Here is a 14,766-nt window from a genome sequence, read left to right on the forward strand (position 1 = left end):
CTGTCCCGGTTAACTGTAAACTGTTATTGTGAAGTGGAAACATCTAGGAGCAACAACGGCTGAGCCGCAAAGTGGTAGGCCACACAAGCTCACATAATGGGACTGCCGAGTGCTAAAGAGCGTTGCGCTTAGAAATCGTCTGTCCAGGGTTGCAACAGTCACTACCGAGTTCCAAACTGCCTCCAGAAGCAACGTCAGCACAATAACTGTTCGTTGAGAGCTTCATGAAATGGATTCCCATAGATGAGCAGCCTCACACAAGCCTAAGATCACCATGCACAAATCAAATCAAAGTTTATTTGTCACGTGCGCCGAATTCAACAGGTGTAGACCTTACAGTGAAATGCTTACAGGCTCTAACCAATAGTGCAAAAAAAGGTGTTAGGTGAACAATGGGTAAGTAAAGAAATAAAACAACAGTAAAAAGACAGGCTATATACAGTAAGTAGCGAGGCTATAAAAGTAGCGAGGCTACATACAGACACCGGTTGGTCAGGCTGATTGAGGTAGTATGTACATGTATATATGGTTAAAGGGACTATGCATATATGATGAACAGAGAGTAGCAGTAGTGTAAAAGAGGGGGTGGTGGGGGGCGGGACACAATGCAGACAGTTAGCCAATGTGCGGGAGCACTGGTTGGTCGGCCCAATTGAGGTAGTATGTACATGAATGTATAGTTAAAGTGACTATTCATATATGATAAACAGAGAGCAGAGGTCCTGGATGGCAGGCAGCTTAGCCCCAGGGATGTACTGGGCCGTACGCACTACCCTCTGGTGTGCCTTGCGGTCAGAGGCCGAGCAATTGCCGTATCAGGCAATGATGCAACCAGGATGCTCTCGATGTTGCAGCTGTAGAACCTTTTGAGGATCTCAGGACCCATGCCAAATCTTTTTAGTTTCCTGGGGGGGAATAGGCTTTGTCGTGCCCTCGTCACGACTGTCTTGGTGTGTTTGGACCATTCTAGTTTGTTGTTGATGTGGACACCAAGGAACTTGAAGCTCTCAACCTGCTCCATTACAGCCCCATCAATGAGAATGGGGGCGTGCTCGGTCCTCCTTTTCCTGTAGTCCACAATCATCTCCTTTGTCTTGGCTACGTTGAGGGATAGGTTGTTATGCTGGCACCACACGGCCAGGTCTCTGACCTCCTCCCTATAGGCTGTCTCGTTGTTGTCTGTAATCAGGCCTACCACTGTTGTGTCGTCTGCAAACTTAATGATGGTGTTGGAGTCGTGCCTGGCCATGCAGTCGTGGGTGAACAGGGAGTATAGGAGGGGACTGAGCATGCACCGCTGTGTAGTTCTAGTGTTGAGGATCAGCATGGCAGATGTGTTGCTACCTACCCTCACCACCTGGGGCGGCCCGTCAGGAAGTCCAGGAACCAGTTGCAGAGGGAGGTGTTTAGTCCCAGGATCCTTAGCTTAGTGATGAGCTTTGAGGGTACTATGGTGTTGAACGCTGAGCTGTAGTCAACGAATAGCATTCTCACATAAGTGTTCCTTTGTCCAGGTGTGAAAGGGCAGTGTGGAGTACAATTGAGATTGCATCATCTGTGGATCTGTTTGGGCGGTATGCAAATTGGAGTGGGTCTAGGCTTTCTGGGATAATGGTGTTGATGTGAGCCATTACCAACCTTTCAAAGCACTTCATGGCTACGGACGTTAGTGCTACGGGTCTGTAGTCATTTAGGCAGGTTGCCTTTGTGTTCTTGGGCACAGGGACTATGGTGGTCTGCTTGAAACATGTTGGCATTACAGACTCAATCAGGTTCATTGAAAATGTCAGTGTCGACACCTGCCAGTTGGTCAGCACATGCCCGGAGCACACGTCCTGGTAATCCGTCTGGCCCCGCAGCCTTGTGTATGTTGACCTGTTTAAAGGTCTTACTAACGTCGGCTACGGAGAGCGTGATCACACAGTCGTCCGGAACAGCTGATGCTCTCATGCATGCCTCAGTGTTGCTTGCCTCGAAGCGAGCATAGAAGTGATTTAGCTCGTCTGGTAGGCTCGTGTCACTGGGCAGCTCGCAGCTGTTCTTCCCTTTGTAGTCTGTAATAGTTTGCAAGGCCTCCCACATAAGACGAGGGTCGGAGCCGGTGTAATATGATTCAATCTTAGCCCTGTATTGAAGCTTTGCCTGTTTGATGGTTCGTCGCAGAGCATAGCAGGATTTCTTGTAAGCTTCCGTGTTAGAGTCCCGCACCTTGAAAGCGGCAGCTCTACCCTTTTGCTAAGTGCGAATGTTGCCTGTAATCCATGGCTTCTGGTTGGGGTATGTACGTACAGTCACTGTGGGGACAACGTCCTCGATGCACTTATTGATAAAGCCAGTGACTGATGTGGTGTACTCCTCAATGCCATCGGAAGAATCCCGGATCATGTTCCAGTGTGTGTTAGCAAAACAGTCCTGTAGTTTAGCATCTGCTTTATCTGATCACTTTTTTATAGACCGTGTCACTGGTGCTTCCTGCTTAAATTTTTTACTTGTAAGCAGGAATCAGGAGGATAGAGTTGTGATCGGATTTACCAAATGGAGGGCGAGGGAGAGCTTTGTACGCTTCTCTTTGTGTGGAGTACAGGTGATCTAGAATTATTTTCCCTCTGGTTGCACATTTAACATGTTGATAGAAATTTGGTGGAACTGATTTATGTTTCCCCGGCCACTTTCTCCGGCCACTAGGAGCGCCGCCTCTGGGTGAGTGGTTTCCTGTTTGCTTATTTCCCTATACAGCTGACTGAGTGCGGTCTTAGTGCCAGCATCTGTCTGTGGTGGTAAATAAACAGCCACGAAAAGTATAGCTGATAACTCTCTAGGCAAGTAGAGTGGCCTGCAATTTATCACAATATACTCTACTTCAGGCGAGCAAAATGTAGAGACTTTCTTAGATTTTGTGCACCAGCTGTTGTTTACAAATATGCACAGACCCCCCCCTCCTCTTACCGGAGTGTGCTGTTCTATCTTGCCGGTGCAGCGTATATCCCGCTAGCTGAATATCCATGTCGTCATTCAGCCACTATTCCGTGAAACATAGGATATTATAGTTTTTGATGTCCTGTTGGTAGGATATTCGTGATCATACCTCGTCTAATTTATTGTCCAATGATTGCACGTTGGTGAGTAGTATTGACGGTAACGGCAGCTTTCCCAGTCCTATGATTCCATATGTGTTATTTTATAGTTTTGATGTCTTCACTATAATTCTACAATGTAGAAAATAGTACAAATAAAGAAAAAACCTTAAATAAGTATGTGTCCAAAGTTTTGACTGGTACTGTATTTGTATTATCAAGTAAGTACACAGTGTCCCATTTTGATAGTACATTTAAACTCAGTTTTTCACAATTCCAGACATTTAATCCAAGTAAAAATTCCCATGTCTTCGGTCAGTTAGGACCACCACTTTTTTTTAAGAATGTTAAATGTCAGAATAATAGTAGCGAGAATTATTTCTTTCTTTCATCACATTCCCAGTGGGTCAGAAGTTTACATGCACTCAATTAGTATTTGGTAGCATTGCCTTTAAATTGTTTAACTTGGGTCAAATGTTTCGGGTAGCCTTCCACAAGCTTCCCACAATAAGTTGAGTGTAACTGAGTCAGGTTTGTAGGCCTTCTTGCTCGCACACGCTTTTTCAGTTCTGCCCACAAATATTCCATAGGATTGAGGTCAGGGCTTTGTGATGGCCACTCCAATACCTTGACTTTGCTGTCCTTAAAACTTCTCTGGGATATGTGGGACGTCCCACCTAACCAACAGCCAGTGAAATTGCAGGGCGCCAAATTCAAAACAACAGAAATCTCATAATTAAAATTCCTCAAACATACAAGTATTATACACCGTTTTAAAGATAAACTTCTCGTTAATCCAGCCTCAGTGTCTGATTTCAAAAAGGATTTACGGTGAAAGCACAACTTGCGATTATGTTAGGTCAGTACATAGCCACAGAAAAACACAGCCATTTTTCCAGCCAAAGAGAGGAGTAACAAAAAGCAGAAATAGAGTTAAAATTAATCACTAACCTTTGATGATCTTCATCAGATGACACTCATAGGACTTCATGTTACACAATACATGTATGTTTTGTTCGGTAAAGTTAATATTTATATCCAAAAATCTGAGTTTAGGCGGGACGCTACTGTCTCACTTGGCCAAAAGCCAGAGAAAATGCAGCGCCAAATTCAAATAGATTTTTATAGTAATCTAACTTTCATTAAATCACACATGAAAGATACCAAATTAAACTACATTGGTTGTGAATCCAGCCAACATGTCAGAATTCAAATAGGCTTTTCGGCGAAAGCAAACGATGGTATTATCTGAGGATAGCACCATTGTAAACAAAGAGAGAGAAGCATATTTCAACCCTGCAGGCGCGACACAAAACGCAGAAATAAAAATATAATTCATGCCTTACCTTTGACGAGCTTCTGTTGTTGGCACTCCAACATGTCCCATAAACATCAGAAATGGTCCTTTTGTTCGATTAATTCCATCGATATATATCCAAAATGTCAATTTATTTGGCACATTTGATCCAGAAAAACACCGGTTCTAACTTGGCTACAAAATATCTCAAAGGTTACCTGTAAACTTTGCCAAAACATTTCAAACTACTTTTGTAATACAACTTTAGGTATTTTTTAACGTAAATAATCAATAAAATTGAAGACGGGATGATCTGTGTTCAATACAGGATTAAAACAAACTGTAGCATGCTTTCTGGTTACGCGCCTCTAACAAACAGTACACTTCACTCGAGCCTCATTCTGAACAGGGATACTTCTTCATTACACAAAGGAAAAACCCTCAACCAATTTCTAAAGACTGTTGACATCCAGTGGAAGCGGTAGGAACTGCATGAAGGTCCCTTAGAATTCTGGATTCCCAATGAAAACTCATTGAAAAGAGAGTGACCTCAAAAAATTAAAAATCTGAATGGTTTGTCCTCGGGGTTTCGCCTGCTAAATACGTTCTGTTATACTCACAGACACGATTCAAACAGTTTTAGAAACTCCAGAGTGTTTTCTATCCAAATCTACTAATAATATGCATATATTATCTTCTGGGGATGAGTAGCTGGCAGTTGAATTTGGGTATGCTTTTCATCGAAACGTGAAAATGCTGCCCCCTATCCTAGAGAAGTTAAGCCATTTTGCCACAACTTTGGAAGTATGCTTGAGGTCATTGTCATTGAAAACCCATTTGCGACCAAGCTTTAACTTCCTGGCTGATGTCTTGAGATATTGAAGCAACATATCCACAACATTTTCCTACCTCATGATGCAATTTATTTTGTGAAGTGCACCAGTCCCTCCTGCAGCAAAGCACCCCCACAACATGATGCTGTCACCCCCGTGCTTCACGGTTGGGATGGTGTTCTTCGACTTGCAAGCCTCCCCCTTTTTCCTCCAAACATAACGATGGTCATTATGGCCAACAGTTCTATTTTTGTTTCGTCAGACCAGAGGACATTTCTCCAAAAAGTACAATCTTTGTCCCCATGTGCAGTTGCAAACCGTAGTCTGGCTGTTTTATGGCAGTTTTGGAGCAGTGGCTTTTTCCTTGCTGAGTGTCCTTTCAGGTTATGTCGATATAGGACTCGTTTTACTGTGGATATAGATACTTGTGTACCGGTTTCCTCCAGCATCTTCACAAGGTCCTTTGCTGTTGTTGGCACAAGTGATTTGTACTTTTCGCAACAAAGTACGTTCATTTCTATGAGACAAAGCGCATCTCCTTCCTGAGCGGTATGACGGCTGCTTGGTCCCATGGTGTTTATACTTGGGCACTATTGTTTGTACAGATGAACGTGGTACCTTCATGCATTTGGAATTTGCTCCGAAGGATGAAGCAGACTTGTGGAGGTCTACAAAAAAAAGAATTCTGAGGTCTTGTCTGATTTCTTTTGATTTTCCCATGATGTCAAGCAAAGAGGCACTGAGTTTGAACGTGTGGCTCAGTTGGTAGAGCATGGCGCTTGCAGCGCCAGGGTTGTGGGTTCATTCCCCACGGGGGGACCAGGATGAATATGTATGAACTTTCCAATTTGTAAGTCGCTCTGGATAAGAGCGTCTGCTAAATGACTTAAATGTAAATGTTAAATGTAGGCCTTGAAATACATCCACATGTACACCTCCAATTGACTCAAATGATGTCAATTAGCCTATCAGAAGCTTTTAATTTTCTGGAATTTTTCAAGCTGTTTAAAGGCGCAGTCGACTTAGTGTATGTTAACTTCTGACCCACTGGAATTGTGATACAGTGAAATAATCTGTCTGTTAACAATTGTTTGGAAAAATTACTTGTCATGCACAAAGTTGATGACCTAACCGACTTGCCAAAACTATAGTTTGTTAACAAGAAATGTGCGGAGTGGTTGAAAAACAAGTTTTAATGACTCAAACCTAAGCGCATGTAAACTTCCGACTTCAACTGTACATGTATGTACTTTGTTGATATCATTGTGTATTATTGATATATTTTATTCAAATCTGTTTTGTCGAATTCATGCTGCCATCTCTTTTATTATGGACCCAGGCTCAACTACCTCATGGCTGGTGGGCTGCACCCAGTAGGCTTCCATGTGCTGAACATCGGCCTGCACAGTCTCATATCAGCGCTGATGATCGACATGTTCTCCGTACTGATCGGTGGCTTGGCATACGATGGGAATGGGAACAGGCTCAACCACGCACCCAAAGCTTCTCTCCTGGCTGGTCTTCTCTTTGCAGCGCACCCCGTTCACACCGAAAGCGTAAGTAGACAAACATTGTATGGGATGGAGGGATGTAAGAAATAGTGAAAACACACAGACGGGTACTATGAAGCAACCATTGTTGCGTGGCTATCACATAATATTTGTTTGTTTTATTGAGATTGACTGAGATGAGAGGAGGAGACCTATGAGATGGATACTGTACGCGCAAATATGAAAAGTGGGAGTCTTGGGGATTGAACCCGGACCCATCACAAGGGGCAATGCAGAGTCCAGAGTCGGCAGCGCTGTTACCAAAACCAAACTCCGGCACTGGGGCTATGATGACACTGGGTTGTTAGCTCAATAGAATCAGAATGGACTAGAAGGGACGTCCTTAATCAATGCAATATTCCGTGGTGGATAATCGTGTAATGGCGGCCATATCTGGTGTACCATTTGATATGTAAAATGTTGAACTGATAGACTTTGTCCAATTCTATGATTCCCCCTCTGGCAAACAATATCTCTTCACTTACTTTCCAAAATAATAACAGCCTCCCATCACTACATGTGTTCCAACATCCGCGGGTGTTTGTTGTATTAAACATGCGTTAGAGTCATGCCAGGAACAAAGGTCCATCTCAATCGGAGTGTGCATCGAAAAGGTGTGCGTTTTGAGCGAGGCCCAGACTATTAAAAGCTTATTCATACCCGGTGGTGGTGTGTGAGGGCTGCGGTGCCCGGCTGGAGGGCTGCACCCCCCCCCTGCTCTCGGCTGGCTTTAATCAGGGAGGGCAACGGGCTGAGGGAGACCTGGGGGTGGGAGCAGGCAGACCACAGACCCAAGGCCTGCTGCACTTATCAAAGGAGATAGCCCCCAGGATTCCAGGACGTATGCAGTACACACTATACAGACACAGTATAAATCATACACACACGCACACTATATGTAATATACTTTCTCACACACACACACCGACAGAAAGAGGGAGAGAGATACACACACACACACACTGACAGAGAGGGACACACACACATGCACTGCACACACAGGCCAGTAATAAGAGACTCCTGCGCTGGATGTTAATTGGCTGCTGTCAGTAAGGCTGTTATATACAGTACAGGAGCAGATACAGAAAGAGAGTGTATTTGCGTTATTACATTTGATCATGTGCAGGTTGTTAAAATATACATTCTGACTATCTGTTGGCTGACACAGTTGCCTTCATCATTTCTGGTCCACCAGAAGTGTCCAAGGGCAGATTAGATAATAGATGTTGATTTTCAACCGGACATGTCAGATGACGGAATTCTGTCTCTCATACAGCAGTTAACCTTTCTGGCGCAGGCGTTCCACTAGCGACCCACCTTCGACAACATCCGGTGAAATTGCAGAGCGCCAAATTCAAAATACAGAAATAGTCATAATAAACATTCATACAAATAAAAAGTGTTATACATCGGCTTAAAGATGAACTTCTTGTTAATCCAGCCGCTCTGTCAGATTTCAAAAAGTCTTTACGGCGAAAGCATACCATGCGATTATCTGAGGACAGCGCCCCGCCTACGAAGCATACAAACGTCAGAAATAACGATAAAATTCATCACTTACCTTTGAAGATCTTCAAATAGTTGCAGTCACAAGAGTCCCAGCTACACAATAAATGTTTGTTTTGTTCGATAAAGTCCTTCTTTATATCCCAAAAACTCAGTTTTGTCGACGCGTTTTATTCAGTAATCCAGTGGCCCAAAGGCGGTCAAAACATGCAGACGAATACATCCTAATAGTACCGGGAAAGTTCGTCGAAACATGTCAAACGATGTTTATAATTAATCCTCAGGTTGGCAATTGTCTAAATAATCGATAATATTTCAACAGGACAATAGCGTATTCAATAGAAAGGAAAAACAACGAAGGGCATGCAAACCAGCACTGCATGATTCTACAGTCCACTGACAAAGGTCTCATTCTTCTTCATTTTTCAGAAAACAAGCCTGAAACAATGTCTAAAGACTGTTGACATCTAGTGGAAGCCATAGGAACTGCAATCTGGGTCCTAACCCATTAGATACTCTATAGGCATTCAATTGAAAATACCCACATCAAAACAAAAAAAATCCCAGGTTTTTGCCTGCCATATCAGTTCTGTTATACTCACAGACATTATTTTAACCGTTTTGGAAACTTTAGTGTTTTCTATCCAAATCTACCAATTATTTGCATATCCTAGCTTCTGGGCCTGAGTAACAGGCTGTTTACTTTGGGCACGCGTCTCATCCAGACGTCGAAATACTGCCCCCAAGCCATAAGAAGTTATTAAACCCCTCTTTCTCTCTTTCAGGTGGCAGGGATTGTAGGCCGGGCAGACCTACTGTGTGCACTGTTCTTCCAGCTCTCCTTTCTGACCTACTGCAAAGCCTTCAGAGGAGGTAGGTTTTGTATGCATTAAGGAGGGTGTGTCATGGTTGCTTGAATGTATACAGAGAGAGTAAGAACATGCATCACATCTATAGGCACAAGTCTCATTCATGTTTTCAGATTTCCTAAGTTAACATAGTTGATAGTCTCAGACAGACAGACAGACAGACAGACAGACAGACAGACAGACAGACAGACAGACAGACAGACAGACAGACAGACAGACAGACAGACAGACTGTCTGTCTGTACCTGTCTGTCTGTCTGTCTGTACCTGTCTGTCTGTACCTGTCTGTCAGTCTGTACCAGTCAAGAATTTGGACACACCTACTCATTCAAGGGTTTTTCTTTATTTTTACTGTTTTCTACATTGTAGAATAATAGTGAAGACATCAAAACTATGAAATAACACATATGGAATCATGTAGTAACCAAAAAACGTGTTAAACAAAATATTACATTTTTGAGATTCTTCAAAGTAGCCACCCTTTGCCTTGATGACAGCTTTGCACAGTCTTGTCATTTTATTGTTTGAATATTTAATTCAGAAACCATTTTATCATTTGAATATTTAATTTATGAACTACGTCTCACTTATCTATGGATGTCTTCTGCAGATAGGGAGAGCGAGGAGAAGTTTTCCATCCATTGGATTGCCGTGAGCCTCTTGCTGTGCGCTGCGGCCATGCTCTGCAAAGAACAAGGCATCACAGTCCTGGTAGGGGCGTCAAAACATCCTCACCTTACTCTTAAATAAATGCGACCTAGTAGCCGCTTTTATCCAAAGTGCGTAGATATTTAGTATGTGATCCCTGCGAGAATTATACTCACACCCTTAGCATAGCTAGCGCCACTCTCTTGATGGTCATGTCCAGTACATTGTGTTTATGACTATGCTTGTGTAATGGAAGCCAAATACATTTGTAGCCTATATTTAACTCTTGTGAACTTGACCCAGCAATTATCTGATGAAGATGTCTGTCGCTGGTCTACATTGTGCTTGAATGTCTAATCTCTAATGTTTCCCTCTTCTCTCAGGGGGTGAACGCTGCCTTTGATGTCCTTCTGATCTGTAATGTAAATGTCTACGAGCTGAGCCAGAGGCTGTTCCTCAGGAGGAAAGCAGACGACGTGAGTAACTAGCATACTACTTACAATGTCCAATACATGTCTTTATTCTACAAGGTATGCTAGTGTGGACATTGGAACAGTGACATTCGCTAGGGTTGGGCGGTATCCAGATTTTCATAAATTCATAGTGTTCTTGTACCATACTGGGATGTATGGTACTACCGGCACTGCACACAAGGGGCGCTATTTCTTTCCAAACGTAAAAAATATACACTACCGTTCAAAAGTTTGCCGTCACTTAGAAATGTCCTTGTTTTCCATGAAAACATACATGAAATGAGTTGCAAAATGCATAGGAAATACAGCCCAGACGTTGGCAAGGTTATAAATAATGATTTTTAATTGAAATAATTGTGTCCTTCAAACTTTGCTTTCATCAAAGAATCCTCAATTTGCAGCAATTACACCCTTGCAGACCTTTGGCATTCTAGTTGTCAATTTGTTGAGGTAATCTGAAGAGATTTCACCCCATGCTTCCTGAAGCACCTCCCACAAATTGGACTGGCTTGATGGGCACTTCTTACGTACCATACGGTCAAGCTATTCCCACAACAGCTCAATAGGTTTGACATCGGGTGACTGTGCTGGCTACTCCATTATAGACAGAATACCAGTTGACTTCGTCTTCCCTAAATAGTTATTGCATAGTTTGGAGCTGTGCTTTCGGTCATTGTTCTGTTGAAGGAGGAAATTGGCTCCAATTTAAGCGCCGTCCACAGGGTATGGCATGGCGTTGCAAAATGGAGTGAGAGCCTTCCTTCTTCAAGATCCCTTTTACCCTGTACAAGTCTCCCACTTTACCACCACCAAATCACCCCTAGACCATCATATTGCTTCCACCATGCTTGACAGATTGCGTCAAGCACTCCTCCAGCATCTTTTCTTCTTTGTGATCCGAACACCTCAAACTTAGATTCTTCTGTCCATAACACTTTTTTCCAATCTTCCTCTGTCCGGTGTCTGTGTTCTTTTTCCCATCTTCATCTTTTCTTTGTATTGGCCAGTCTGAGATATGGCTTTTTCTTTGCAACCGCCTAGAAGGCCAGCATCCCGGAGTCGCCTCTTCAATGTTGACGTTGAGACTGGTGTTTTGAGGGTACTATTTAATGAAGCTGCCAGTTGAGGACTTGTGAGGCATCTGTTTCTCTAACTAGACACTGATGTACTTGTCCTCTTGCTCAGTTGTGCACCGGGGCCTCCCACTCCTCTTTCTATTCTGGTTAGAGACAGTTTGTTCTGTGAAGGGAGTAGTATACAGCGTTGTACGAGATCTTCAGTTTCTTGTCAATTTCTCGTATGGAATAGCCTTAATTTCTCAGAACAAGAATAGATTGACGAGTTTCAGAAGAAATGTATTTGTTTCTGGGCATTTTGAGCCTGTAAACGAACCCACAAATGCTGATGCTCCAGATACTCAACTAGTCTAAAGAAGGCCAGTTTGATTGCTTCTTTAATCAGGACAACAGTTTTCAGCTGTGCTAACATAATTGCAAAAGGGTTTTCTATTGATCAATTATACTTTTTAAAATTATAAACTGGGATTACCTAATACAATGTGCCATTGGACCACAGGAGTGATCGTTGCTGATAATGGGCCTATGTAGATATTCCATAAGAAATCGCAGTTTCCAGCTACAATAGTCATTTACAGCATGAACAATGTCTACACTGTATTTCTGATCAATTTGATGTTATTTTAATGGTCAAAAAATGTGATTTTCTTTCAAAAACAAGGTCATTTCTAAGTGACCCCAAACTTTTGAATGGTAGTGTATATTATGCTAACAAAGTACCAGAGAATTCCCATAGCAGGCGCTAGATAAATGCTAACAAGCGTAAATGTATTAAAAACAAAACTGATATCACATATACATTTACACATTTGGGGCGGTAGGTAGCCTAGTGGTTAGAGCGTTTGACAAGTGACCGAGAAGTTGCAAGATCGAATCCCCGAGCTGACAAGGTAAAAATCTGTCGTTCTGCCCCTGAACAAGGCATTTGAATTTACCACAGCTGGTCTCCAATCAAGTTGTAGAATCATCTCAAGAAGTATCAATGGAAACAAGATGCACCTGATCTCAATTTTGAGTCTCATAGCAAAGGGTCTGAATACTTACGTAAATTAGGTATTTATTTATTTGTAAACATTTCTAAGAAACTGTTTTTGCTTTGCCATTATGGGGTATTTTAAAGTAAGACTTTAACGTAAGAAAATGTGGAAAAATGGAAGGGGTCTGAATACTTTTCGAATGCTCTGTACATTGTGGAGTTGAAACTGGGCTAGCTAGAAAACAAGCAAACTAAATGCATAGCCGGAGCCCTGAGCTGGAGAAAATGTATTTGGCACACAATGTATTTGGCACGTATTTAGCTGGCAAACATTAGTAGTGAATTTAAAGTGTAAACTGATCAACTCTCTTGGGCTGGTCAACAGTGGATCGTCATGTCACGTTTGCTCCATTAGCTTTTTGTAAAGAAACATACACTTATGTGACTGGCTCAATTGAATATTTTCAGATATTGTTTTTGTACGGTATTTTAAATCATACCGTCGTAGAATGAAGGTATGGATATTGTATCGTAGCTATTGTAACATCATTTCACCATACACTCATATAACCATGTAAACCATCCATACTCAGTCTAACTAGAGCCCGAACGATAGTGGATTTTTTGTTTTTCAGATTTTAGAGAGTGGAAATATTAATCGATAACTGATATGTGCCGATTTATTTTTATTTTAGCTGAAATTAAAAAGAACTTCCGTACAAAGATACTCAACGTTGATTTCTTACATTTAAGGAAAGAACATTAATGTAATAATTTAGGAGCACCAGAAAGAGATTTTTTTAATGTAAAAATTGTGTTACTCTAATTTAGTGAAAGGAGAATAAACTGCACTGATTCCATCATCAACAAATAAATGCCTAGGCTCTGAAGAATGAGCTGCCTCATGCTAGCCAGCTGGAAAACAACAACAGGACACATTTTCAGTGTATTAGTATTAAGCTATGTTTTCATCGATTTGTAAGGCTGTAGCCACTGAATTCTGGTAATCACTTGAAAGGAAAAACAAGTGTTGTCTTTGTGCTGTCTGGGATCCTTGGGACCTCCAAACAAATGTTTAGTGTAATGGTTCAGGTTTAGCGTAGGGACGTCCCAAGGATTCTTGATACTACTAAGCTTCAGTGAATGGCGTCAAGAACTCTCTCACAGCTAGTTAGATGGCTGGCTAGCTAGCACTTGTCAAGGAAATGGATTAGCGATTGGCGAAACGTGAATTTGAACCAGTCCCTATCAAGTGACAATGAACCCATACATCAGAACATAGCTGCAAAGTGCTACTTTGTAAACTTTTTTCTTTTCTTGTGTGTCTCGGAAAACATTTGAATGACAGAGCTTGAGGAATAAGCTTCGCAAAGAGCAAATATAACACTAGATTTCGCTGGCTTCACTAAAGGACATTAACGTTACCACAGAGTTGAATGTTCTTAGCACGGCACTTACTTGGTACGCCCCATCAATTGTTTGTCAAGACACCTGACACCCTGCCATGACACTTCACGTAATGGTATATGCCCAGGGCGCATTTTTGGCACTTATTGAGCTGGCCAGCTCAATAAAGTGGTAGCAGTAAGACTAAGAGTTAGTTCACAGTTATTCACTCTCCTCTCTGACTTAAGGCATCTGCATGCTTCCCAGCCGAAACAGTTTGGAAGTGTTTGTGCATATATTTTGATGACATGTTGTGACGTTTTTGTATTTCGGTAAGGGTTTTTTCAGCTTTTCGGTACAAGCAATCTTTTCTCGAGGCAAGCCGAAAGTCTATGCCCTTTCGTCGGTGATTGGTCAACAGTAGGGATTCTTCAAGTCTTGTCATTCAACGAGAGATGACTCATTTGCATGCCCAGTTTTTCTGCACCAAACATCTTAGTTAATGTAAAATTGAGCGTCTAAGATCTCTGCAAAAGCATCAAAATTAATGAGAGAGTTCTTGAGTTATCTTAGATTAATTCTGGCTATTTTGAGAGAGTTTTTACTAGCTACAGCGTTTCAAAATGGACAAGCAGTACTATTGCCAAGACAAATAATGAAGACAAATAATGAAATGCACAATAAAGCAATTCTATGAACTACTACTTTCTCCACGTCTTGTATACGTCATTTCCAATGGATCAAACGGCGATACAAATACATCAGTAAAAGGATAATATTGGTCGGGCTCTACCTCTTACACTAATTATTTTGCTTTTCGTGCTACACTACTGTATATGCCCTTATGTTATACTAGGGAAGTTGTGTTTCCGTAGCTAGGGCTTGACAGTAAGGATTTGTGAAAAGCAGAATCAACAACCTCTGCATAATAAGAACAGTGGCTTTGTGAGAGTGAGAAAGGTCACAGTTTGCCAGTGTTATGTAAATGGAGGCTGAAAAGTACCAGTTTCTTGGCTTTGACCCAAAGTGAGAACCTGGTGCCATGGCCAGTGAGACACGTCGGCCCCGGGTAGATGGAA

At 42.1% G+C, this 14,766-nt stretch overlaps 1 protein-coding gene across 4 annotated transcripts in view; it reads left to right on the forward strand.

Moving 5' to 3' along the window:
- tmtc4 (transmembrane O-mannosyltransferase targeting cadherins 4) overlaps positions 1-14,766 on the forward strand; it is a 37,839-nt gene that overhangs the window by 3,505 nt on the left and 19,568 nt on the right. For 3 of the 4 annotated variants that reach the window (XM_071341963.1, XM_071341965.1, XM_071341966.1), the window contains 4 exons: positions 6,544-6,760; positions 9,046-9,133; positions 9,739-9,839; positions 10,160-10,252. In XM_071341963.1, coding sequence (XP_071198064.1) covers positions 6,544-6,760; positions 9,046-9,133; positions 9,739-9,839; positions 10,160-10,252 — 499 coding nt within the window. Of the gene's footprint in view, positions 1-6,543; positions 6,761-9,045; positions 9,138-9,738; positions 9,840-10,159; positions 10,253-14,766 lie in introns of all 4 variants that reach the window. The other variant, XM_071341964.1, reaches the window with a different exon arrangement.

The sequence above is a fragment of the Salvelinus alpinus genome, chromosome 14, assembly GCF_045679555.1.
Source record: "Salvelinus alpinus chromosome 14, SLU_Salpinus.1, whole genome shotgun sequence".
Lineage (NCBI taxonomy): Eukaryota > Metazoa > Chordata > Actinopteri > Salmoniformes > Salmonidae > Salvelinus > Salvelinus alpinus.